The 27,191-nt window shown below is 34.6% G+C and overlaps 1 protein-coding gene across 5 annotated transcripts in view; it reads right to left on the reverse strand.

Annotated features, from left to right (window-relative positions):
* Positions 1–3,939: 3,939 nt before the first annotated feature.
* The window catches only part of LOC123566097 (protein 4.1-like), an 84,869-nt gene continuing 61,617 nt past the window's right edge, over positions 3,940–27,191 (reverse strand). For 2 of the 5 annotated variants that reach the window (XM_045359950.2, XM_045359951.2), the window contains exons 13-17: positions 24,647–24,772; positions 20,892–21,056; positions 20,310–20,327; positions 14,398–14,514; positions 3,940–6,518 (exon numbers count right to left, since the gene is read on the reverse strand). In XM_045359950.2, the coding sequence (XP_045215885.2) occupies positions 6,462–6,518; positions 14,398–14,514; positions 20,310–20,327; positions 20,892–21,056; positions 24,647–24,772 (483 nt within the window). In that variant the 3' untranslated portion in view covers positions 3,940–6,461. The remainder of the gene's footprint in view (positions 6,519–14,397; positions 14,515–20,309; positions 20,328–20,891; positions 21,057–24,646; positions 24,773–27,191) is intronic. The other 3 variants (XM_045359952.2, XM_045359953.2, XM_045359954.2) reach the window with 3 other exon arrangements.

Below are 27,191 nucleotides of genomic sequence, written 5' to 3' on the forward strand. Positions count from 1 at the left end.
TGAAGTTTCATTAAATTGTGTCAAGGGGATCAGGAGAGATGGTGCGCACAAGATTGTGTCTATGTATATAGTATAGTAACAAAAAAACAAAGTCCCGTAACTCTGCTTTTTTTCTGAAAGAACCTAACATGCCCCATGCACAACTATTGTTGTTACTGATCACTTGTGTGAAGTTTCATTAAATTGTGTCAAAGGGATGAGGAGAGATGGTGCGCACAAGATTGTGTCTACGGACAGACGGACAGACAGAAAGACAGACAAACCTGAAACCAGTATACGCCCCCCACCCCTCCCCCTTTACAACTTTGTTGTCCGGGGGGTACAAAAAATATAAGAACGCAGCTAAAAATCATGCTAAACTCTGTTCTATAATTATACATGTATTCCTATTCCGATACGGCTCTATCTTATCGTAAAACTTATAATAAAATATATATCTAGAATGTGCATAACGAGGACTTTCCAAATATATCCGGGATGGTATTTTAACTTTAACTTTTCCTCCAAAAATATTTAGTAAAAACAGGGTTATCGTGTAATTCTGCCAAAGCAACTAAATATTGACTTATTTCGAAGGAAAATATACCATCGTAAAGGTATTGAATTGTTTTTCAAGGACATATCCGGGATGGTATAATAGAATAAATAGAAATATGTAATTTATGACATTTTCTATGGTAAATGTATCATTTTCCTATATAAATCAATGTAAGTATAGGAATAGGATTTATCAGTTGCGCTGTCTGATGGCTTATCAAATTATGTGCCGTAGATGTACTGATAAGATCGCCTATAAGAGGAGAATTGTTCAACATGAATAAATTATATTGAGGCTTTTGGTGCATTTTTGCTGATTACAATTTACCAACAGACCTTTGTGGGGCATCCAGTAAGCATAGTAAATTATGTCAATAACTTATACTGAGACCGTAAAACGTGTAGTGTGCAAGAGGGTGCTGTTAGCATGATAGTAGGATAAGTATAGCAGGACATAACACCTTGCTATCCCTCACACAATTCTGCCATAAAACTGCATCTTTTTGGTCGTTTTCATGGAGTGTTTTAACAGGAGAGAAAACGTGTGTTTACAAAGTTATTCTCATGTGCTGTAAACACATACTTTTATGTGTGGCCCAGTGGTTAAGGCGTCCGCCTCGGGATCGGGAGGTCGAAGGTTCGAGCCCCATGGGGATCGTTCGTCTGGGGGATGTTTGTCATGGGACTCGTTTCGAAATGGCCGGTTCGTGAGCCGCGAACTAGTTAAATGAATGGTTACCGACTTCTATCCGCCTGGCGCCTGGCATAGTGGTAGGAGTTGGCTGGCCCTTTCAGTAGGGGTGACACTGTAATAAACAAGACCTTTATATGGCGTTCCGTGGTTAAGCATGAACGTATCACGGCCTGTAACGGACTACTCAAAGCAAAGAAAACATTAGATAAAGTCGAAAACTTAATGACGCTAGACAGCATAATGTTTTATTTTTCCAGCTTTTTACACGTTTTAAGCTAGAACAGTGTTCGTTTTGTGTTATATAGCACCTGCCGAATTCTTCAGGATTCGCTGGTACTCTCGCCTTAACGGCCTCAGGACCAACCAACATTCGGGATTCCACAGATTTAAAAAAAAAAAAAAAAAAAAAGAAAAAAAAAAAAGAAACGTTATTCCTATAGAATTCAGCTACAATTGTCGAAGAGGACTATATAAAATTGACGTGTGTGACTCTTGTGCGATGTAACATCTAAAAATGACATATGGATACTTCCGTCGAGTAAGTGCACACATTATATCCGTTGATCTTCCCCACCAACAAGGATGATTCCCCCCACGTGTACATGGATAGCGCGAGAGTATTCAGTGTTGGCGTTTCTTTTCTTAAAAATTCACGTTCTCATGTTACTTTTAATCAAGGTTATTTTCTATAAATGACATTTCGCGTGCCGAGAGACGTTGTTTATAACGAGAGAAGAGACACGAAAATTAACTTAATTAAAATGTTATTTAAGTTAAAACTGAAAGCTTGTAAAACCGGAAATTCCCAGGTGAAGGCCGTCAATAAAGATTATTTGTAAAACATAAACTAAACCACCATATTTCTCTGCAAGTAACAATGTTAAAATACTATAGTCCATAGATTAATCAAGAGTGAAAACTTCAAAGCGCCCAGACTTCCTGTCTTAAACAAATGAATGTGATTTTGAATGTGTGTACTTTATCTTAATTTGGACATGAATGGAATTAACCCTGATGATTTTCAAAATTAATTTCACTAACTCCAAAATTAACTGTGAATGTTTCTTTAGAAGAGTGTACATGTAGTTAAATTATTTCTTGTACAAAGTCTGGAAAAAACTTGTTGGTATTGACATTTAAAGAACAATAACTAAACGAGGAAAGCCTTGATAATTGGACAGACAACCGCCTCGTTTCTTACTTAGAACATAACGGTTCTAATTAGGAAGAGCAAAACGGATTCAGTAAAGACAGGCCATGTGAAGGTGTCAATCATTAGAAATAGCAAAGTAGAAAATCATGACATGTATTTCACATGCTTGCAGATATGGCGGAAGCCGTTGACAGTGTGTAAAAGGTGTGCCATATGGTTTTTGGAACAGAATTGCAAGTACAGCACCGGTAGGTAGGTAGGTATAGTGTTGGTGTACTGCGTGTGTACATCCGGCTTGAAAAGGGGAGATAGATAGATAGATAGATATTGTATTGGTGTCCTGTAAACCAACAAGGTAAATACACTCAGCCATTTGGCGTAACTGGTCGCATCTATGAGACTACAGTGAGTCAATCTGCCCTTGAAATAGATTTTTTTTCAGAATTTTCCTACTTTCAAAGGCAGACAAATCATGGCCAAGGCTGGGTACCTATGATTTGCTTTATTTTATATTTCTGTTTTTGATTTGATTCTTTGTCAGTAGACATGGTTTAAAGAAGAAATTCTATCCGTAACAATTTTTTGCCTTATGTCGATATAGGCACTGTGGCAATTGTCCTTGACTATGAATATGACAAAGTGATACCTCAAAGTCCTGGTCTTTCCTGTGGACCGAATTTCTTTAAACTTTGTATACTGAATGCAAATCATGACTAAAACAGAAATATATAATTAAAATTCAGTTTTCTTAATCTTGAATAATCTGCCCTTGAAAATTGAATTTTTACTATTTTCTGATTTTCAAGGGCAGATAGTTCAAGATCAAGCACCGTAACGAAGCCTAGGTCGTGCAGTTTCAGACAAAAGGATTTTTAGTTTTTTTCTTATATAAGTCTATGTAAAACTTGAGACCCCCGGGGTAGGGCCTCTTTCACCTCGGGGTTATAATTTGAACAATTTTGGCAGAGGACCACAAGGCAATGCTACATACCAAATATCAAAGACCTAGGTCTTGTGGTTTTAGACAAGAAGATTTTTAAAAAGTTTTTTCCTATATAAGTCTATGTAAAACTTGTGACCCACAGGGCAGAGCCTCTTTTCACCCCAGGGATTTGAACAATCTTCATAGAGGACCATTAGATGATGTCACATGCCAAATATCAAGGCTCTGTGCCTTGTGGTTTTGGACAAGAAGATTTTTAAAGTTTTTCCTTTCAGTTGCCATGGCAACCAGAGTTCTGCATGGAATTCAATTCTTTGAATAATTTTGAAAGGGGGCCACCCAAAGATCATTTCTATGAAGATTGGTGTAACTCTGCCCAGTGGTTCTGAAGAAGATTTTTTTAGAAAATATTGACGGATGCACAACACACGTCACACGACGGACGATGGACACTGAGCGGTCACAAAAGCTCACCATGAGCCTTTGGCTCAGGTGAGCTAAAAAATATTGATGGACATTGAGCTGTCACAAAAGCTCACTATGAGCCTTTGTTGCAGGTGAGCTAAAAGCTATAGGAATTCTCTTTGATATGAAAGACGATGAACTCAGGGAAATGATTTATTACATTTATTGAGAAATTAGAAATATGAACAATTACATGATAAATCACCATGGAAACATGTGCCATCTTACTAATATAATAATATTTCTGTTTGTTAAACTTGATGAAATTACCAGAACTTTATAAAATCATCACCAAGCACACTTCTTAACTATGGTATCAGAACTTTGTCACTGGAATTTCTTTCTTTCATTCAAACAACTCAAAAAGAAAATAAATGATCATTCACTTCAACAAAATGTTGGTGGAAGATTTTAAAAAGAACTTACTTCAAAACTGAAGGAAAAACATTATGATAATGTTATGGAATGTTTTAAAATCTGTCTAATAAAGGAAGATAAGATAAATGAATAAATGCTACCAGTAAAGGAAGTTAAAAAACCTAAAATCCATAAATAAATACATCTTTGTTCCCTTTGTTAGTAATTCTAAACTAACTTTCTTCCATTTTATATACTGAAGTCATGAATTCATGAATGTTTATTGTGTCAGTACAAAGGTATAATATGTCATCTCTAAGAATGCCTATGAGTCATACATCCTGTATTGACATGGTGTTTTCAATGATACTTTTTGATAATGATTTAAAAGTTAGAAATAAAACAGAACAGTTCACAGACAACATGTCTCATATTATGATATGTATATACAATGTAAATAGTAAAAAACTATTGGTAAATCACAGGAATGTTAAACAGTTAAAAAAAAAACATTTTACAAACAAAAAGGAATGGTTAGTATAGAAATCACATATTGAACACATATTTTCTTTGTTTGCTTCTGGGTTTAGTACCGTTATTAAAAATTTTTAAGTTCTGTAACAGCGGGCACTTAACTGAACCAGTGTTCCTGGATTCTGTACCAGTTCTAACCTGTTCTCCACAAATAATTGCCAACATCCGAGGTAGAGGACAAATGATTTCAGACACAATGTCTATATCAAATCATCACAGAGAACAAACATTTCACAGATTTACACTCTCCATATTTTTAACAAAAAAGGAAATGACCACTTACAGTGCCAGAACAACAAGTTTCAAAGTTGTTGGTCACAGCTAGTGATTTACATTAATCTGAATATTCAAGGTGTGCATGTTAATTTCTCTAGGCTACTATAAAACCTTACCAAAGATAAAATATTAAATTCTTCAATCATAAAGTATACTTAGTTTTCCTGAAGCTGAACAGTTTCCTCAATTTAAGTTCAGCACAATAAAGTTGGTGCCTTATTTAAAGTAAGATGGACAAAATGACATTTGGCCATTTTCTCTTTCACAAGTTTTTAGGTATTTCATAAACCTTGGCCATGGTACTGTATTAACACTTTCAAGGTTAAATATGTCACCAAATAAAAACCTTATAGAACAGCACCAGTAAGACTCTCAGCTATACAACTGTATGCATGTGCAATAAATACAACTGTATATATTATGTTAACAAAATAATGTATAAATTAGTGTTTTTCTTTCTGAATAGCTTGTACTCCTGTGTTTAATGTATATCATGTGTATATTATGTGATGACGGTTGGGAAAATGATAAAACTGCCTTTAAATGACGGTTTTGTTGACTGACTAAACTTCGGACGTCTTTGAAATTTCTTACACAAATGCATAAGTGAAAGTTAAGACCAAGATGAAAACAGTTCAGACAAAAAAATAATAATGCTTTCACTAGTTTATCAACAGTTTGTGTCAAGACAGAGAAAAAAAGCACATGTTTTTCAATTTTTCAAATCTTAAATGATTTACAGCTAAAGCCCAAACCTCTTTAGTATAAAATAAAATGAGTTATTATTAAAATTACATAATTATCTAATTTAATCAGTATATATTTTTTCTAATGTACAAAATATACAACCCATTTGGTACCATTTTGAATGGATTTTATATGCTATAATACAAATGAAAATAGAATTTTCTATATACAGTGATAAGAGCATACAAACTATAAGAATGAATACAAGGAATAATTAAATATTGTGATAACGTAATAAAAAGGAAAATTTAAAAAAAAGAGAGAAAAATAAAATAACCTGTTACAGTTCCAATTATTTCATTTTCAAAACAAACATTTCGTTACAATTTTGAAAGTAACAATACATGTAAAATGTAATAACATTTTTTTCCAGTTTGTTCACTTTTTAAACAATGAAGATGTTACAACCTTGTGAATAGTAAAACTCTTTTAAAAATTCTGTTTGTGAAAAAGTTGTCATAAAAGTAATTCATAAACACTATAAAAACAACCCTTCTACAACCTTATATGATAAAAGTTAAAACTTGCTCAATTCATTCCAAATAAAAATGATAATAAATTTAATATATTCAGTCCTTTCTTCTAGAATTTGATCCTTCCCTTGCACCAAGTGGTAAAATATCTATCAGTAGCTCAATGACTTGTCTTTGACGAATGGCTACTGTGTAACAACAACAACAACAATTCCTGATAGGTTTTGTATTTACAACTGCATGCTGATTGGTCAGTTGGTGAATCATGTGACTGTCATGTGATCAAAATGAAACTTCTTCAGCATCTTCTTCATCATCATGTTCAGCTTTTCCTGGGCCCTGTATAAATAAAAACGAATGATAAACATGCAAATCAGAAGCAGAAGACATTAGCAGTTTGATATAAGAACTGTCCATATCCCTCATCAATATGTTTTATAGTGGAACAGGGGTTAAAAAATGGTTGAAGAAACAAAAATGAAGATTTTCTACGAAAAGAAATTTTGTTTAACAAGAGCTGACAGCTGCGTTGACAATTCAAAAGCCTTGTCATTAAAGTAAATAAATGAATACTCCCATTAGAAAACCAACATAGTGTATCTGGGAGACCAGACTGCGTGGATGCACAGGCTGGTCTGGATCCATGCTGGTCGCAAACGCACTATGTTGGTTTTCTCATGGTGTGGCTCATAATAAATGAGTACTGCCTTGACTTCACATAAAAACAAGAGCTGTCCGTAAGACAGCCAAGCTCGACTATTCGAAATATTGTCCCAGAAGCAGGAAAATATTACCCAAAAAGGTTAAATATCAAAAGAGTTTTAAGTTCAAAAGGGGGAATAATTTGACCAAAATGCATATCAGTTGTGGGACTTGCTGCTCTTAACTAGTTTTATAACCTCGAAGGCACATGTGAAGTTTCAATTCAATATCTGCATTAGTTTTGGAGATAGAAACTTGCATGTTAAACTTTAACCAGAATTTTCAAAGTCCAAAAGGGGGCATAATTTGCCCAAAATACATGCCAGAGTTATGGGACTTGATCCAGTGAGGTTAGTAATTGATCTAGAAAAAGTAAAAATAAGTTTCAAATCTATATGCCTTTTAGAAATAGCTGTATGTACTTGCACGCAAAACTTTAACCAGAATTTGCTAAGTCCAAAAGGGGGCATAATTTGGCCAAAATGAAGGTCAGAGTTATGGGACTTGCTGCTATCAACTAGTTTTATAACCCCGAAAACACATGTGAAGTTTCAAATCAATATCTGCATTAGTTTTGGAGATAGTCACTTGCATGTAAAACTTTAACCAAAATTTTCTAAGTCTAAAGGGGGCATAATTTGCTCAAAATACATGTCAGAGTTATGGGTCTTGACCCAGTGAGGTTAGTAATTGATCTAGAAAAAGAAAAAATAAGTTTCAAATCTATATGCCTTTTAGAAATAGCTGTATGTACTTGCACGCAAAACTTTAACCAGGACTTTCTAAGTCCAAAAGGGGGCATAATTTGGCCAAAATGAATGTCAGAGTTATGGGACTTGCTGCTATCAACTAGTTTTATAACCCCGAAGACACATGTGAAGTTTCAAATCAATATCTGCATTAGTTTTGGAGATAGTAACTTGCATGTAAAACTTTAACCAAAATTTTCTAAGTCCAAAAGGGGGCATAATTTGCTCAAAATACATGTCAGAGTTATGGGACTTGACCCAGAGAGGTTGGTAATTGACCTAGAAAAAGAAAAAATAAGTTTCAAAGCTATATGCCTTTAATTGATGGCTGTATGTACTTGCATGCAAAAACTTAACCAAGGTGTGACGCCGATGCCGACGCCGACGCCAGGGTGAGTAGAATAGCTAGACTATTCTTCGAATAGTCGAGCTAACAACACTTAGTTATGGAACTTATTCACTGCATTGTCAGATCATCACAGAAAACAAGTGTGTTAAGTTTCAATCCATTCCAATTTGTGGTTACTGAGATACAAGCTTACTAACAAAAGCTTAACCAGAAATTGCTAAGTCGAAAAAGGGGCATAACTTTGTAAAAATGGAAAATAATTTAACAAAATCTCTAGCTCATCAATGTGAACCTGTCTGTGAAGTATCAACCCATTCCAACTAGTGGGTAATGAGGGAAAAGGCAAGGTCTAAAAGGGGCTTAACTTTCGTAAAATGGAAAACAGACTAATGAAACCTGTGCATTCTGTGTCTGAGCATCATAGATGATTAAATTTGTTGACACTAGTGGTAACTGAGACAAAGCTCACATACAAAACTTAACCAAATCAAGACACAGACATTGAAAAACAGGTGAGTGCAATAGCTATAAACAAGCTAATTCAAGTTTTGTATGAGAAAAGAAATATTAATCATTAGCACTATTTTGATTGTAAACTAGATTTATATACATTACAATACTATAGCTCACTATCTTAGCTTTATATACTGTATTGTGTATCTTTATGTTTTGTATTGTACTGTATTGTATATAAGCATAATGAAATAGCTAGAAATGCACATTTTTGCAAAACTAGAATATTCTGCTCCAGAAAGAAAGAACCATGCTGGCAAATTTGAAAAGTACAAAAAAAGTCTGAGGCAACATGTTACTTCACATAGATTTTACATTTCAATAAAAAATCTGCCCTTATATATATGCTAGTCTCCTAAAATACATTGCAACTTTTGCTTAAAATATCACAGCAGGGAAAGTCAGTATAGTAAAAATATTGAACATATGAAAGGTAACAGAATTAAAAAAGAAATGCAATGATTTTGAGCTTTTTTTAGGTAAACAAGGACAAAAGTCCGACAGGCAAAGCTTCATTCATGTATCAACTTTGATAGAATTCATGTATGTACTTGGCACTGCTAACTTTGAACAATAGCATATCTTTGAAAAATTGAGAGAAAAAAATTACATTTGCAATTTTCCTATAGTAAATGAGTAAGGACCAATGTTTTCTAATCAGTCTAACAAAATATCAAGAACATGCATTAAGAATTTAATGTGGCTTTGAAAAAAAAATTGTTACCGGTAAATTCTACATTGTAGCACATATTTGTTTCAAACATGCAGAACTTGTGACCATGAGGCTAATTTTACCAGATGCTAGCAGTCTGCACAAAAAGTTGATAATGGTTGATAAATTTTATAGAGTGATTATTAAAAGGGATGGATTTTTTGTTTCTTAGAAACTACTTCAATCTTGTTCTCTTGTTCGTTTGTTGTTTCTTTAGAAGATACTTATTTACCTTTTAGTACTGGTTTAGCTCTTAACTTAAACACAATCAAAATCTTTGCCTCCTACACATGCAAAACCAAACATTTTATGAGAGTCTGTCCGCCTACGATATATGATTTGGTATGTTTGCTTATATGTGAAAACACTATTCTTATTTATGTGAATGTATCTTGTTACAGGGTAACTCAATACTGAAATCATTCATAGACTCTTTACCGAGCTTGTGGCAGGAAAAGATAAACAATCTAGAGAATTGATTTTGTCCTAAGTCAACAAGCCGACCGCTTTAATAAAATGACCACTTTATTACAATGTGACAGGTAAGCAGAAAAGATCTTATCATTGTAGACAAAGAGAAGTTGTAAGGATAGAAAAATCACTTGAAATAATATGGTTGGTAAATTGAAAAATGGATGGTACAGTCCTCAAGTAGCCCGACTGAAAATGCACATTTTAGAGTAGTAGGGATGTTGGGCAAGTGCAAAGTCAAATTTCAGAGATTCATGGAAGTTGCCAGAGTGCAATGCCACATTTCAGTGTGGCATTTTTTCAGTTTTGTAGAAAGGAGGGGACATTTTCAGATAGTGATTCATTTGTTGACAAAATGTCTGCATATTTTATAAGTCAGTGTTCAGTGTTTGTATTGTCAAATTAAAGTTATAGAAAAAAAACTGTATTGCAAAGTTGGAAATTTTTAGTAAAAGAGCCACTTGTTCTCATAGATAAAAATTAATAAGATATTTACATGAAAAAGACTTGGTACAAGAAATATCAATACAATCAAACTTGCATTAAAGACCACTTAGAGATAATGACCATAACACAATTTTTCTCTTCCTGTTAACAGAACAGTTCAATTTTGCATCTATGTAACACTACCTATTAATAAAGACCATTTTTTTCAATTCCAAGGGATGGTCTTCAGGATTTAGAATTTACCTTACATGAAAATAATTTTCATCTTTTAATTGTTAATGTTACAGAAAATGCAGTTTATAAGAATATAAAGCGAAGCCACAGTTTGATTCATACATTCTGTAACAGAAATGTTTCCTAAATTCTATTAAATTTTCATAACAGGTAAACAAAATAACTTCAAATTCAACTTCATTTTTTGATCAATTTAATACATTCTCGTAGCCACTATCTCGATCAAAACAGGATTTTTAATATAAACTAGAGATGCTTTTGAGAAAAGCACATGTCTCCCACAACTGCCCCTATGAAAAATGTTAGTTTCTCTAGATGTTTTAGACAAGTGGATCCAATTAGATGGTCTGGATGAGTGGATACAATCAGCAATTCAAGGGCCATAAATCAAAAGTGCCTGGGCGGATTTGGCTAGTTATCGAACTTGGGTAAGGTCTTATGGCCAAACACATTTTGTTCAAGTTTGGTCACCGTGTCCAACGTATACGTTGCATTTACGGCGAGTACGCTACATACATGGTATATTGTACGTTCCATTACCGGCATTTCCTGTTGATTTTGTCAACATCCTATGTGGTGCGGTAAGAAAAACTACTCATTTTCATCGAAGTTCAACGTATTCAAAGAAGCGATATATTCAGTACGAGCTGCAGATCATTCAAGCTCCCCATGGTAATGCGATTTTGGTCAGTAATTCTCTAGTTTCTTCAAACATTCGTGTAAACTGACGTGTGAAGTCGGTTTCGAACTCGGACGTTCACTTTCAGGTTCATTTTCTGTCTCTTAAAAACATTCTGTTGATTTTTCATCTGTTTAATGCCAGAATAGTATAACAAGTTACAAATAGAAATATATATCATGGCGTAAATTCATGTTTTATGGGAGCTTTATGTCAAAATTAGCGATGTACGCCCCATAAAACGGCGCGTCTACAGAAGTACGCCACATAAAAAGGCCGTTATATTTATAGCAACTGATTACGTATGTCTTCACTCGCATCAATTCTTTCATTTTATTTACACTTTTTAATAATTATAAACGGTTTTGGAATTACATAATGTAATAACAGTAATATTAATTATTCGGAAGATAAAATAAACATGCTTGTTTTGTATAAACAGTCCGGTATAAAATTGCCCGTTAAAGTTTTTACTTGGGAATCATGAACATTCCATATATTTTCGTAAAGTAATCTTCGGTGTCGGAACCTAAAACGAATTAAAAACTGAAAATGTATTTCACAAGTAACATATTGTCGTATTATCAGGTAGAGTGCGGACAAAACAAATACTGCTAGTGTGAACATGGCCTGTAACTTCACAACCTGCCCCGCGTTAGGGGTAGGTTGTGACAGTATGCGGGATACACTGTGCGGGGTACACCCTTACCTTTCAGTATGGTATAGCAGTATGAAAGTACATGGCATTTAACCTTAGGGAAATGCTGAATTATATTATATTATCATTATATATCTTATGTCGATATATCTACATGATAACGAACTGTCAGAACACAAATGTGTAAAACGTCAAAAATTACTTATAGCGGTCAAAATCGGTATTTCAAACACAGTTTCGTTGTCCTTTTGTTTACAATGCTTGTGCTTTCCAAGAAGAGTATTTGAAAAAATGGCGTTTTTTAAAAAAAATGCAAATGACGTCTAAGCTCTTCAATGAATATTATAAGTCACGTGTGGCACATTCAACAGCGTTCTCCCCTACTTATCTGATCAAACTAATAATCATCATTTCTTGTTCATTTCCTGAATGAAAAGCACTTGTTTCCAAGATAACCGTGGAAGAAATTGTCGATTTTTCTTTTAAAGTATCTAAGAAGAAAGAAAGACATATTTCCTGTTGTAAATGATATCTGAAAGTAAAAATGAGCCACGCTATGAGAAAACCAACATATTGGCTTTCAGCATGGATCCAGACCAGCTTGCATATCCGCCCAGTCTGGTCAGGATCCATGCTGTTCGCTTTCAAAGCCTATTGCAATTAGAGAAACCATAAGCGAATAGCATGGATTCTGACCAGAATGCGCGCATGCGCAGGCTGTCTGTATCCATGCTTGTCGCAAAGCCACTGCATGTTTGTTTTCTGATGTTGCGGCTCAAATCTACAAATGAAAACAATTAAAATTCGTAAAATATGTTATATACACGTGAAATGATATAAGAATAAAATCAATGCCAATAACATTGCGTAATACTGAGAATCCACGCCATCGTGTAATGTGTTTTCTATATATATGTAATTATTTTCAGGATACGATTCTTTCGTAAGCTAACGTAAACGCCCGAAAATATTGGCGAAGATTAATGAGTGCCAGGTAAATGCTTATGGACAACTGACTGAAAATTATTATACATGATATCTAATTGTGAATGTAACTCTACAAACACAGTTATTTCATATATTTAGTCAAGTTTATTTGATAACATTCGACATTAAAATTTATATTTTAAAGAGACCTTTTGCTAGGAATTTATCACAGTACGCAGTGGTGGGGTTTAGGTATCCTCCCCGGAAATTTCTTACAATAATGACAGTAACTGTTGCATTTTAGATAAAGATAACGGCCTTTTTATGTGGCGTACTTCTGTAGACGCGCTGTTTTATAGGGCGTACATCGCTAATTTTGGCTTAAAGCTCCCTTTAAACATGAATTTACGCCATGATATATATTTCAAATTGTAGCTTGTGATACTATTCTCGCGTTTAACCGGTGAAAAGTCAACAGAATGATTTTAAGAGACAGAAAATGAACCTGAAAGTGAACATCCGAGTTCAAAACCGACTTCACACGCCGGTTTACTCGAATGTTTGAAGAAACTAGAAAATTACTGACCAAAAACACATTCCCATTGGGAGCTTGAATGATCTGCAGCTCGTACTGAATATATCGTTTCTTTGAACACGTTGAACTTTAATGAAAATAAGTAGTTTTTTCTTACCTCACTATAAGGGATGTTGACAAAATCAACAGGAAATGCCGGTAATGGAGCGTACAATATACCATGTGTGCAGCGTACCCACCGTAAATGCGACGTATACGTTGGACACGGTGTTGGTGAAGATCGGATGAGAAATGCTCGACTTAGAGAGCGGACAAGAGTAAACAGACGGATTTTTTCGGTAATTCAAGGGCCGTAACTCTAAAATGCCTGGACCGATTTGGCTAGTTATCGAACTTGGCTGAGGTCTCATGGTCAAACACATTTTGTTAAAGTTTGGTGAAGATCCGATGAGAAATGTTCGACTTAGAGAGCGGACAAGAGTAAACAGACGGATTTTTTCAGTAATTCAAGGGCCGTAACTCTAAAATGCCTAGACCGATTTGGCTAGTTATCGAACTTGGCTGAGGTCTCATGGTCAAACACATTTTGTTCAAGTTTGGTGAAGATCCGATGAGAAATGTTCGACTTAGAGTGCGGACAAGAGTAAAAAGGCCGATTTTTCGATAATTCAAGGGCCGTAACTCCAAAATGCCTAGACCGATTTGGCTAGTTATCGAACTTGGCCGAGGTCTCATGGTCAAACACATTTTGTTCAAGTTTGGTGAAGATCGGATGAGAAATATTCGAATTAGAGTGCGGACAAGAGTAAAAAGACCGATTTTTGGTAATTCAAGGGCCATAACTCCAAGACGCCTGGACAGATTTGGCTAGTTATCGAACTTGGCCGAGGTCTTATGGTAAAACACATTTTGTTCAAGTTTGGTGAAAATCAGATGAGAAATGTTCGACTTAAAGTGCAGACAAGCTTTGTGACAGACATACACACAGACACACACACGGACTGGAGTAAATCAATAGGTCTCCCACACCACTGTGTGGTGGGAGACATAATTACAGTATTCCAAATGTACAGAAGATGTTCGGAAAGTAGAAAACAGATCTATTATCTTACTGTGTACATGGAATATAGCAACTACTGACAAACAGCCCTGCTAGAGAATATGTGAATCAAACTATACAGTTTTGAGTCAAAGTGGTGTAAGATATATTAGCTATCTAATCTATTTGCGCACTCAATTAACCTTGTCGTCCTCATCCGAGTCAAAGTCCGAGCCTGACTGAGAATGTTTATCTCCCCTTGCTCCCACAGGAAGTGGAGCAGGTGGGGTCGGAGGTCGGTCCTCAGCTTCTGTCTCTCTCTATAGGATAAATATATATACAAAACATACATAGCATGCAACACCTAAACATATATGTAAAACTGTTTATTTCATTGATGCAAATTTATGCACAAATGTTAATAATTTAACAGTTAGTTTTTTAATGCAGAAATATTTATCTGTTTATAAAAGGTTCAGCCTCTCGAGTAAGTCATATTTTCTTGTGGTGAAAAAAATGCTTTTCATATACATACAGTTGGAAGTTGGTATCTCGAAAAACCTTATCCCAAAATTCTGATGATCTTGAAGACATTTTCAAGCCCTGTCCCAAAAACATGTGCACAAAAGATCCCTTTTAGTTGAATTTCAGTGTTATCGTGAGGAACATTGCTTGATCCCTTGGAATTCGAGATACTGAGTTTCAACTGTACATAAATAACTAGATTTTGAAATTCTGCGAAAAGTAGCAATCATGTCGAAAGTCGATAGTAGGCATGCATAAATTAGTATTGAGAATGAGATTTTATTGTTTGCTTGTGTACACATTTTCCATACATACATAATAAGCATACAGTAAAAACATTTCTCTGATAATTGTAATAATAATAAAAGTAATTCTGCCCCCATAGATCTATATTCAAAGTATTATATAACAAAAGGCTTACACACACATGTAACTGTGCAAGAATGAAACCAATACTGGTATAACACAGAACTATAGACTGAGACAAGTCTTTCCTTTTTTCAATTTTCTGGACTTTTTGCTTTTCTTTATATTCATACTTTTCCATAGCAATGGCAAATTGCAAAAAATACATTTTGAGGATTGCAAACTTAATATGACAAACAAATTAAAGGCACTGACCTCCAGAATTAATATGACAAACAAATTAAAGGCACTGACCTCCAGAATTAATATGACAAACAAATTAAATGCACTGACCTCCAGAATTTTGCTGAACATTATTATGTTGAGTTTTTATTTGTAAACTATCTTAAAAATGCAAAATCAAGAAAAAGAAAACATGTCTAAGTCCGGGTTGCCTCCACAATTTAAATTTTCTAGGTTCCTGACCATTATTCAGATACACCATGGAGGAATTCGTAGTTACCAGTCATTAAATATAAAGCTTTATTATCATTAAGGCAGTTTACCTACAGTATCCCATTACAAATGCTTTCAACTTTGAATGGAAAAATTAATAAAACTGCTCATTCTAAATGTGAATCTCTAGCATGTTACCTGTCAGTAACTAAGTTTCAAAGCCTTCTTAAACAATATAGCAATAATTTCCTGTAATGCAAAACATTTTCTTAGTTTTTTTTGTGTTGTCGTACGATCTTTAGGTCAGTGCCTTCGAAGCCTACAATCCTAAATACATGAATCTTGAAATTCTATCTAAGCTTTATATTGTCTTAAATTCTGTGAAAATGATTAGATCTTTAAAAGAAACTAGAGATGCTTTTGAGAAAAGCGCATGTCTCCCACAACTGCCCCTATGAAAAATGTTAGTTTCTCTAGATGTTTTAGACAAGTGGATCCAATTAGATGGTCTGGATGAGTGGATCCAATCAGTAATTCAAGGGCCATAAATCAAAAGTGCCTAGGCAGATTTGGCTAGTTATCGAACTTGGGTAAGGTCTTATGGCCAAACACATTTTGTTCAAGTTTGGTGAAGATCGGATGAGAAATGTTCGACTTAGAGAGCGGACAAGAGTAAACAGACAGATTTTTTTCGGTAATTCAAGGGCCGTAACTCTAAAATGCCTGGACCAATTTGGCTAGTTATCGAACTTGGCTGAGGTCTCATGGTCAAACACATTTTGTTCAAGTTTAGTGAAGATCCGATGAGAAATGTTCGACTCAGAGTGCTGACAAGAGTAAAAAGGCCGATTTTTCGAAAATTCAAGGGCCGTAACTCCAAAATGCCTGGACCGATTTGGCTAGTTATCAAACTTGGTCGAGGTCTCATGGTCAACACATTTTGTTCAAGTTTGGTGAAGACTGGATGAGCAATGTTTGATTAAGAGTGCGGACATGAGTAAAAAGGCCAATTTTTCGATAATTCAACGGCCGTAACTCCAAAATGCCTTGACCGATTTGGCTAGTTATCGAACTTGGCTGAGGTCTCATGGTCAAACACATTTTGTTTAAGTTTAGTGAAGATTGGATGAGAAATATTCGAATTAGAGTGCGGACAAGAGTAAAAAGACCGATTTTTGGTAATTCAAGGGCCGTAACTCCAAGACGCCCAAACCGATTTGACTAGTTGTCAAAATTGGCCGAGGTCTTATGGTCAAACACATTTTGTTAAAGTTTGGTGAAAATCGGATGAGAAATGTTCGACTTAGAGTGCGGACAACTTTTGTGACAGACAGACAGACACACACACACACACACACACAGACTGGAGTAAATCAATATGTCTCCCACACCACTGTGTGGTGGGAGACATAATAAATATGGCTCTCTTTCCATTCAGCTTATAGTTTATGTTTCAATAAACTGACACAGCCTCTACACCTGAATCAGTAAAAAACTATTTGCTGACACTTTCATGATTTCAAATTTCCTGTATTGCTATAGGCATTTTATTAATAAATGTAATGTTCTATTATTAATTCTCTGGTCATTTCTTTTCTATTTTTGTAGTTCATTTTGTTCTTCTGTTCAGAATTCAATGCTGCTTGTCAAAATGACAACCCACATCTGACCCACAAAAGAGGGCCATAGCGGCCGTTAGTTGCTCACCTTAACTGTTTGATCTTGACTAAATGTATGACATACTGAAGCATATACGTAAAAGAATTGAGTTCAGTATATAAAGGGGCCAAGTGCCCCCATTGGAAGATATTTAACAGAGGCCTTAAGAATATGACAGACAATTAAAGCTTGATGAAGATCTATTAACTGCTTCATGTGAAGAAGTTGTTTAAAGGTATATCTATTTTTAGCTCTAGCAGCCCCTAAAATGGGCCAAGCACCCATATTTCAATAAGTTTGGGAGATGCTACATATTAAGCAGTTCTTGAGAAAAGGTTGTTTAAAGGTTTTTCTATTCTTAGCACTTTGGGCCCCTATTAAGGGAAGAGTACCCCAATTTATAAAATTGAGAAAGAGCATTTCCTGGATGCTACTGGCCATGTCTGGTATAATATTGACCAGTAGTCCAAGAGGAGAAGCTGTTTATGTAAACTGTGAACAAAGGACAACAGATACTGGACCATCAGCCTTTACTTCTACCTTCAACTCTGGCAAGCTAAAAATAAGAAGTCTGGCTTTTAGATTTTTTTCGTTTCTGACAAAAAATATATCATATTGTAAAGGTTTTCAAAGAAAGAAAATCGTAATATATTTGACTGACAAGGCTCAAGATGACATTGAAAATTCAAAATGTTTTGAATTTTTTTGTCTTTTGATAATTGTAACAGCCAACAGGTTACTAGAAAGTACTAAATCAATTTAGATATAAGCACATTAATTTAAACTGTAAGATTAATATGAAGATTCTGACCTTATATTATTCTCTTTTAACATTAGAAAATTAAAATTCGTAAGTAAAGCAAACTTACAAAATTGTACACATTAACAAACTCCAATCATTACATTTTACAACATAGAAATAAGTGAAAGCTGTTTGTAAAACACACATAAACACCAATGCTAGTCTATTACAGGCAACTGAGTTTTGTAATTTTGTATGCAGTGACCTTGACTTTGGACCTAAAACATTACAGGTCGTTTACCAATCCATCCTACAAAGTATGAAGACTATATAGGCCAAAGCCTTCTTTAGTTATTTGATGTTCTTAAGGTCAATATGACCTTGACCTTTTACCTATTAACTGAAAAAAAAACCACAAAAACAATAGGGGTAATTTAAAGATAATAGGCAAGCATTCTATAATGTTATACAACTGTAGGCCGGAGTGTCATTTCATTTTCTGCCAAAATCGTTTCATTCTTAGGGTTAATGTGACCTTTACCTTTGATCCCTGACATAATCTACAGACCGAAGGAATTCATCTTATCAAGACTGATAACTGAAGGCAAAAGACTTTTTATTTACTGAACAGAAAATTTTTTGTCCTGGAGATCAATGAGAATGTGACCTTGACCCATAAAATAATACAGCTCATCTACTGAACATAGGCAATCACCCTATGACGTTGGAAGATTGTAAGTAGAAGCTTTCTTTAGCTGTTGAATAGAAACTGTTTTCTGCATCAAGGTCATACAGTTGATCTACTGACCCAATAAACAATAAATGTGAAGAAGTTTGACCACACATTTTCTGATTATTGATCGGAAATGGTCTACAGACAGGCCGACAGACAGACAATGTGGAAAACAATTTGATAATATGGGAATGTGAGACAGGTGAGAAGTGGAGGGGGCATAAAAATACAAAAACAATCAAAGCTGAAGGCATGGGAAAAATTTGACTCTTTGTTTAACATAATTTCTAAAATGTATAATGACCATTTTACACATCCTGTGTAACAAAACTATTGCCAAGCAATAAAGGTCTCCTACCAGAAAAGGCACTTTCATTTACACTGAAATTTAAATAAAGATCCTGCAGTTTCTTCGAATAACTTACACTTTGAAAGTTAACAATAGATCCACTTTTTGTGAGAGACAGATGGACAAATGGACTCATAAATGAACAAATAATATTACTTGTACATTCTACTGCTTTCAATCTACCTCGTAGGTTTCAAGTTAATGTCTTAGGTAAATGAAAGCATCCTCTGAAGTGATGTCACTGAAGTAAAATTACTGTGCTCCAGATACAGGTTAGTGACTGTTCTCAAGCAAGCATGACTTAATTCTAACAAAATGATCCTATTCACATCAAACTTCCTATGGAGTTAGTATAAAGACTGCGCATTATGATAACATATTTATTTTACATGCATTATAAGGATGTATTTATTTTACATGCATTATGAGGATGTATTTATTTTGACGTATTTATTATACATCAATAAAATATACTGAAGCTAGACACCAAGTCTACATCATTTTTGAAAAGCTCTCCTACATTAAATTTATTTGATGAAATATTGTCCATGCATTTGCTACATCCATGTATTACAAGTTCTGCAGTCCTTACAAGAACAACCATTATGTCATTAGATATTTGTCTTAACCCTTAGCCTGCTAAATTTCTATAATGGACTGGTCCATCATTCAATTTGGGCAATACCATTTATTATTCGAAGGGGTGTTTACTGAAAATTTACTGACTGAATAGCGAACAGTGCAGACCATGATCAGACTGCACGGATGTGCAGGCTGATCTTGGTCTGCACTGGTCGCAAAGGCAGAATTACTGCCGCCAGCAGGCAAAGGGTTAACTAATCAGATATTTCATTATTACAGGCTGATCCAACAAATATTACACAAATAATAATAGTTACAAGTACAAGACTCGGGTATGTCTTCTACTCTTCAATGGGAATCACTATGACTCTGATTAAAGGTAGTTAAAAATAACTCATATATTAGATCTTTTAGTTTCTTTTTCTATAATAATTCAGTTATATTCATGTAACAATACACTGACATGCATTTCAGCATTAGTTCACAGCCTTCTTATTAATATCTATTCTTGTTTCCATGGTAACTTTTTCATAACAGGAGTCCAAAAGTTGATAAGTTTGTCAAAAACAGTGAAAGTAAATAAATTTATAACAGTCTACCTTAAAATGATTGAGTATCAAGCTATGCATTTCAATAATACCCTGAAACCCATACTCAAATTGTTTATGTAAAACAAATATAAGCGCATCACAGTTAAACTAGCAGAAATAAAGTGTAACTTTACCCCTTTGGATGAATTATGCTGAAAAATTCAGAATATGTAAAATATTACAAAGGAACAATGGAACAAGGTGCCAAGGAAACACAATAATACATGCTTTTTAGTGACAAAATTACAACAATGGAATATTTACATGCACCCTCCTCTTTAAATCAGAACTTAAGAGAAACGAAGTTTACACATCTGTGAGCCATCATGTAAAAACTACCATTTTTCTGAATTTTCTAGACATTTTGTAATTTGTATGTGGGCAAAATATAATTCTCTTTCACATTCATGTTTCCCCATCAGTGTAAAAATGTTGTAAAAAACCAAGTTGCCATGAGATAACTACTAGGTATGTTGATTGTTACCATCTGACAGTTTCTAAAATATCACACAGGTAGTGGTACAACATGGTCAGTTATTACATGATGGATCACTTTTATATGTTACTGAGTATCACAATAATCAACACCACCATGCATGAGTCAAATCATAAAGGATAGCATAACCACTAAACTTTTCTCTCTGATGGAATTCTGACATGTTACGACTGGATATATTTATGTTTTCTTTTTTCTAATCATTATAAGTAATACATACCTTAATTTCTTCAAAACTGCTGAGCCTCTTTCTGGTTCTTTCTGGGGTTACTGGTCCGCGTTCATCCTGAGAACGCACCTGGTCCCAGTCACGTCCCATGTCATTACTGCCACGACTATCACGTCTTTCACGAACATCTTTATCTGCATCTTTCCTCTCCTTGCCCTGAAAGTCACATGTATGTGTAAGAAATTAGGTTACAGCCAATCATATTCCTCTGAAAAGAATGAGCCTTGGTGGTTGTATTTTGCAAGAGGAGGGAGTAGGTATATCTTTATCATTCTATTTTGTAAGTGAATATGAACTACTTGTACTCGCAACAGGAAAGTTTGTATCGAATATCAGTCAAAAGAAGCTTAATAAATTCATAATCTCAAACAGATCTATTACACAGTTTTATAATCATAAAATATTGCAATTATGAATTATTTTAGGAGATTTTCACAGTCCCTTGGAGAACATGGAAGTACCAACTTCTCATTCTGTTTGGGTATAATCAATTTTTGAGCCTTTTCAAATTTATTATTATGCTATGACAAACTAAAGCTATTACTAAAGGTGTTTAATACCCCAGAAACCATTTTGATACAGGAAAGTAAAATGTTGTGATCATGACTTCTGTTCCTAACAATCATTTAAACATCAACTGCTGGAAAAGTTGATACCCAAAGCAGTTTTGATTTAAAGCTCAGTTCACATAAGCAACCTGACCCTATGGCCCTTAACCCTTACCCTGCTAAATTTCTATAATGAACTTGTCCATCTTTCAATCTGGACAGCATTAACTGTAAAAAAAGGGTGTTTACCAAAAAGATACTGACTGAATGGTGAACACAGCAGTCTGCACAGATATGCAGGCTGATCATGATCAACACTGGCCACAAAGGCAGAATCAATCATGTCCAGCATGATAAGGTCTAAAACTTCAATAATAAAAATATCAGTTGACAAAAGTAATTCTTGCTTTATAAATGTTAACCACACAATACTCAGTATGGGACACTATATTGTTTCTAGGACTGGTTAATAAAGTATCTGCAAATTGTCAAGTTTTCAAAACTTGATGAGAATAAAATGGATAGCAGGTTAATTGTTTGACAGATTAATATTTCACAGACTTTATTCAGTGCATATTCTGTCATAAAATTAATTAGGAATGTCTGGTAAAACAAGCTGCAAGAAATCTTGTGTACTCAAGCAATGTACATGAAAAAAAACACACACAAGAAAATCATATAAAGTTGACACATGTGGCTATTAATTTTAAAATCACATGCACTACAAAGGTATAAATGGTGACTTCACAATCATGCAGTCAATTCAGCTCACAATGTGTCTGTGAATTAGTTTTTCAATCATTCCAAATTGCTGGATACGGACATCAATTACAGTTACAACATTTTATTTACTTCCAGGTGAAAACAAAATAATTACTCCGAAAGGCATAATTGAAAAAAAGAGTAGTTATGGACTGCTTAGTGTCAATATGATATGACATAGTGAGTTTCATCCTTCTAGACTTGGATACAGCTTACATCAAACTAACCAATTTTAGTCGAAAGGAATTTTGTAAAAACAATAATTATGGACTGTGCAATGTAATCATTCTCACAGTGAATAGTGTGTGAAGTTTCATCCATCACATGGTCTGAGTTACCACTTCATACAACCTTACAAATTTCTAAGCGAAAAGGGCATATTTGTAAAACAAAAGTGACTGTGCATAGCAGTGTCACAGTAAGTGTGAATCATCCTCCCAAAGTGTTCGAATCAGCTTACATACAACTTAACAATCGGACGCGACGAACCCGCGCCGCCCGAGCTGGGGAGTGCATGCTCATATTAATCGAGCTAAACACACACAGAATCAATAAGTTGACACTTGTTATTAAGTTTTAATCCATTTCATGACAAGTATAGATGGTGCTCATTACATTCTGCGTCCATCTCACATGTTGTCTGGATATTTGGATGTTAGAGCAATCAAAGGTTGCGATACCAGTGAATCTTTAACAGTTTTGACAACATTTTTTATACACCTTCCCAAGGTGAGCAAACAAAATTAATTACTTCCATCCAACTCGCGAAAATTTACATGTCTGGAACACAAGGATATTTGTTAATTGTATTTTCATATATCAGGGCAGGATTGGTGAAAATAGGAGAGTCACAGAAACTACCTGTAGGACACCAATGACATCAGTAACAGTTTGTAGCATGTTAATTTATAACCTGTCAACTATTAACTGTATAGATAACAGACCTGGACATTGTCACGTACACAGCTTGCTGCAGGAAGAGAAATAAAGAAATAAAGATTTAGAAAAACACATTTTTATAAACCAGACAGTTGAATCTTTAGATCAGTCTCAAACCTCACGTCTCTGATTGGCCAATTCTGAACACCATCTAGAAACTGACCAATAATTGGCCAATTCTGAACACCATCTAGAAACTGACCGATAATAATGTTGTAACATTCTTAGACTCAGGTTTCCAAAATCGTTTTATAATGCTAACTGTACCCTGGGGCTTGAAAAAAGACACCGAATGAAAACAACTAACAACAATTTTTTCCTTAACAGTCAATACAATATCTGGTACTCTTTAGGCTATATAGAGTTTTCAAAGATTTAAACACATGCTAAAGAGCCTAGAGATTAATTTCTAAGTCTTTCAAATAAACAAATATTATTTTACAATAAAGAATGATTATATATGTCCATAACTGAAGTTTTGATATAATTCACAAGCATATATAAATGCATGTACACTACTGAGTGGAAAACAAAAAAATAATATAGAATTTGTTTCCAAAAGAAAGACAAATACAATATATCTGTCTGTGTATGAGTTATATTTGCTTAAATGTTTTATCAACTCCTTATGTTAGAAAATCCAAAAATAAAGTGAAGTTTCACTTGGTATTTTATACTGAAGATACTTCATTTTTGCTTGTAACAATATATTGTATTCATGAGCAGGTGTTGTTGTACTCAAAGGTAAGACATATAAAAGTCTAAGTATATTGACCTGTACTACCTACATCTATAGTCTATCATGGTTTTGGTGTAACCATCTTTGGAAATATTTTGCCCAACTAAAACAATGTAGTACATGATTCTTTGCCTCGTAGTCATGAAAAAATCAGAATTATTCTAGAAATACAAATATTTTTCTCTCTTATTTAAAGGTACTGCTTCTGCTAAAATATTCCTGAATTTGAAACAGGTGTATTATCTGCATTGCTTGCCAATAGAAAAAACAACACAACAACAAAAATAAGTTCACTCTTGCAAATCACATCAATCATATGTATTTCTATCCCAGAACTCTAATACAGGCAATTACTGAAGTGATAACCTTCCCCTACAAAACATGCAGAGCCACTGAATAACTCTGTTAACATTCTTACCACCTCCTTTTTAATTCTATTCATGTTTTGAGATCAAGTACAAATACATGATACAGATTTATTTTTGAACTGCACAGTATTTCAGTAAAAACACTAGTGCACAGTGAACCATCCCCATAGTGTTCCTGAATTCCATATCCATGCTGAATGATTTGTTGAAAAAGAGGGTAAATTTTTCAAAATGAATCAAGGGTATAAGACAAATGACATTGGCACAAATGTTTAATCCTATCATAGGGTATTAAATCACCATGAAGAACTCTAGCCCAGTATTCATAGTGCTGTACTCTCCCTAACGAACTTACCTGGCATGTTAAATTGGTTCGAAAGAAATACATACCTTTTGTTTCGACTTCTGTTTTGCTGCTTTCTTTTCTTCAGCCAATAAAGCTTTCTTTTCTTTCTCCAGTCTCTTTCTTTCCTTTTCTTCTTCTTTCTTTCTTCGTTTCTCTTCTTCCTTCTCTCTCTATAATATATACCTACAGTGAAACATCGCTCGATTCAACCATTAAAGAGTTCCTTGCATGTTTTCTTATAGTTGCTATGTTCAAGTTGATCAGAACACTAGCAATGCATCTATCCCCTTGCAAACTGGAGCAATCAGTGTTTAACTGTATCTTAGTCTGTAATACCTATAACTTCTTATTCAAAATTTCCTACACATGTTCTTGAAAACTGTATTTGAAAATTACATAATTATTATTTGTTTACTACTATCATTACCAAATTCATTTTTGGAAAAAAAGATTTTCCTGCACAAAAGCAGTGTCAGGGTTTCCAACTAGTCAGAATATTATGTCAGTTTCATTGACATAGGACATGGAAGGGCCTTAATTATATGTTGTTTCTAAGTTGAAGAATGCTATTTCTAGCCTTTGCTTGGGATACAAGTAATATCAAAATAATACAGGTTTTTTGGTGACTTTCCAATGTAACTCTGATGAAGAAAGACCTAGGTATTGCCGTAGCAAATAAAGGTGAAACTTATTACATTTTGCAATGCAGCAAATAAACTGGCCAAAATTATACAGGAAAATAAATCAAAACAATAAAAACCATCAGACCATAATTATCAGCCCTATGCAAAACTTACTCTGCAGTTTTCAATAAATCAACCCTTGTCTGTTCATTATCTCAAGCAGTAAATCACCTTTTTTCACAATTAATTACCAGCACAACTGAATAAACTTTCCAATATAAACAGCCAAAAATGTTGTTAACATATAGAAAAAGAGTGAACAGCGGAAACTGAATATTACATCATGGAATGTCATCCAGGCATTTTCACATAAATACAGTGACAAAGATCCTAAAGAAGCTAGAGCTATCACTGACTGTGTTTAATAGCCCCAGAGACCGCTTTTATACTAGGAAATGGGATGGACCTAGTGATCTGGGTCATGCATTTGGAATGTTGCTTTGAAAAGGTCAATAATTGATGCTAGTTTTAAGAAAATCATTCCAGTAGTTTAGATTTGACCCAGACATGAAACAACCCATTTGCCCTTTGGCCTCCAAGTGGGACCTTGACCTTAAAAATAGAGACTTGAGTCATGCAGTCTGTATGTCGTCTTTTAAGAGGTTTACAACATATTTGCTGGTTTTATTATCCTTCCAATGATTCAGACATCAAATAAAACCATTTGACCTTTGACCTTCTAAGAATGACCTCAACCTTGGACCTAGATATTGTTTTCATCTTGTCATTTTATAAAACTGAACATCTTCCAGCAATAACTTTAAATTTCACTGAACAGTTTTTTAGTTGGACATACTGACAGATGCACATGCTTGACTCCAATGTGTTCATCATTATACTCTTACTTGGGGTAAGATAATCATGCTACAAGAATGTAGCCTCTCTAAAATGTAAGATGCACATCAAATCTAAATCATAACCTTTTGATATTATCATATATCAGAAGTATTATTACCTCATTTCTATCAAGCACAAGAGAAGAGCATTAAACATCATTACAGGCATTTGACATAAGCCAAAGACTGCAGAATTTAGCAACTGTGACACAATGACAAAGAACCTGCAATACAGAGGTGGTGTCAAATGACCTTAGAAATGGGTGCAATTAATGAGGATTAAGGGCATTTCATGTAGTTGTGTCTATGCAACTTTTAGTGCAGATGCCATTCTATTGCATACTGATTTCCCTCTATATAAAACTGAATAGTTGCAGATGGTACAGGGCCCTATTACTAGATCGTAAAAAGTGAGAAGTTTTTGCTTATATTTAAAAGACAAGCAAATGCAATGAAAATAGAGATGTCTGTCTATAAGAAAACATTAAGATTTAGCAGTATATCAAAAAACCACAGAATGTTTGGTTTTTTTTGTTGGATTTAACGTCGCACCGATACATGATAGGTCATATGGCGACTTTCCAGCTTTAATGGTGGAGGAAGACCCCATGTGCCCCTCCGTGCATTATTTTATCACGAGCGGGCACCTGGGTAGAACCACCGACCTTCCGTAAGACAACCCATTTGTCCAATACATTATACAGTTCTGTCCCATCGAATTGGAAACTTAAAATATTCTAAAAGAGTTGTCCCCCTTTAAAAAAGAATGCCATTTGTAAAGAAACTAGAAAATGCTTTTGTAAAAAAGCGCATGTCTCCCCCAATGCAAAGTCCTATAGGCAAGAAGTCAATAGGGGTCAGGAGCAAAAGTCAAAGAGACACTGATGGTTGGCTGCAATAGGGATTATCTACTTGGCATGTCCAGTCATACCGCTAAATTTCAACACTCGTGGCCTAGTGGTTCTCAAGTCACTGTTCAGGCTCCTGTGACCTTGACCTTTGATCAAGTGACCTCAAAATAAATAGGGGTCATCTACTCCGCATGTCTAATCATCCTATTAAGTTTCAAC

This window comes from Mercenaria mercenaria, chromosome 8, assembly GCF_021730395.1.
Source record: "Mercenaria mercenaria strain notata chromosome 8, MADL_Memer_1, whole genome shotgun sequence".
NCBI lineage: Eukaryota > Metazoa > Mollusca > Bivalvia > Venerida > Veneridae > Mercenaria > Mercenaria mercenaria.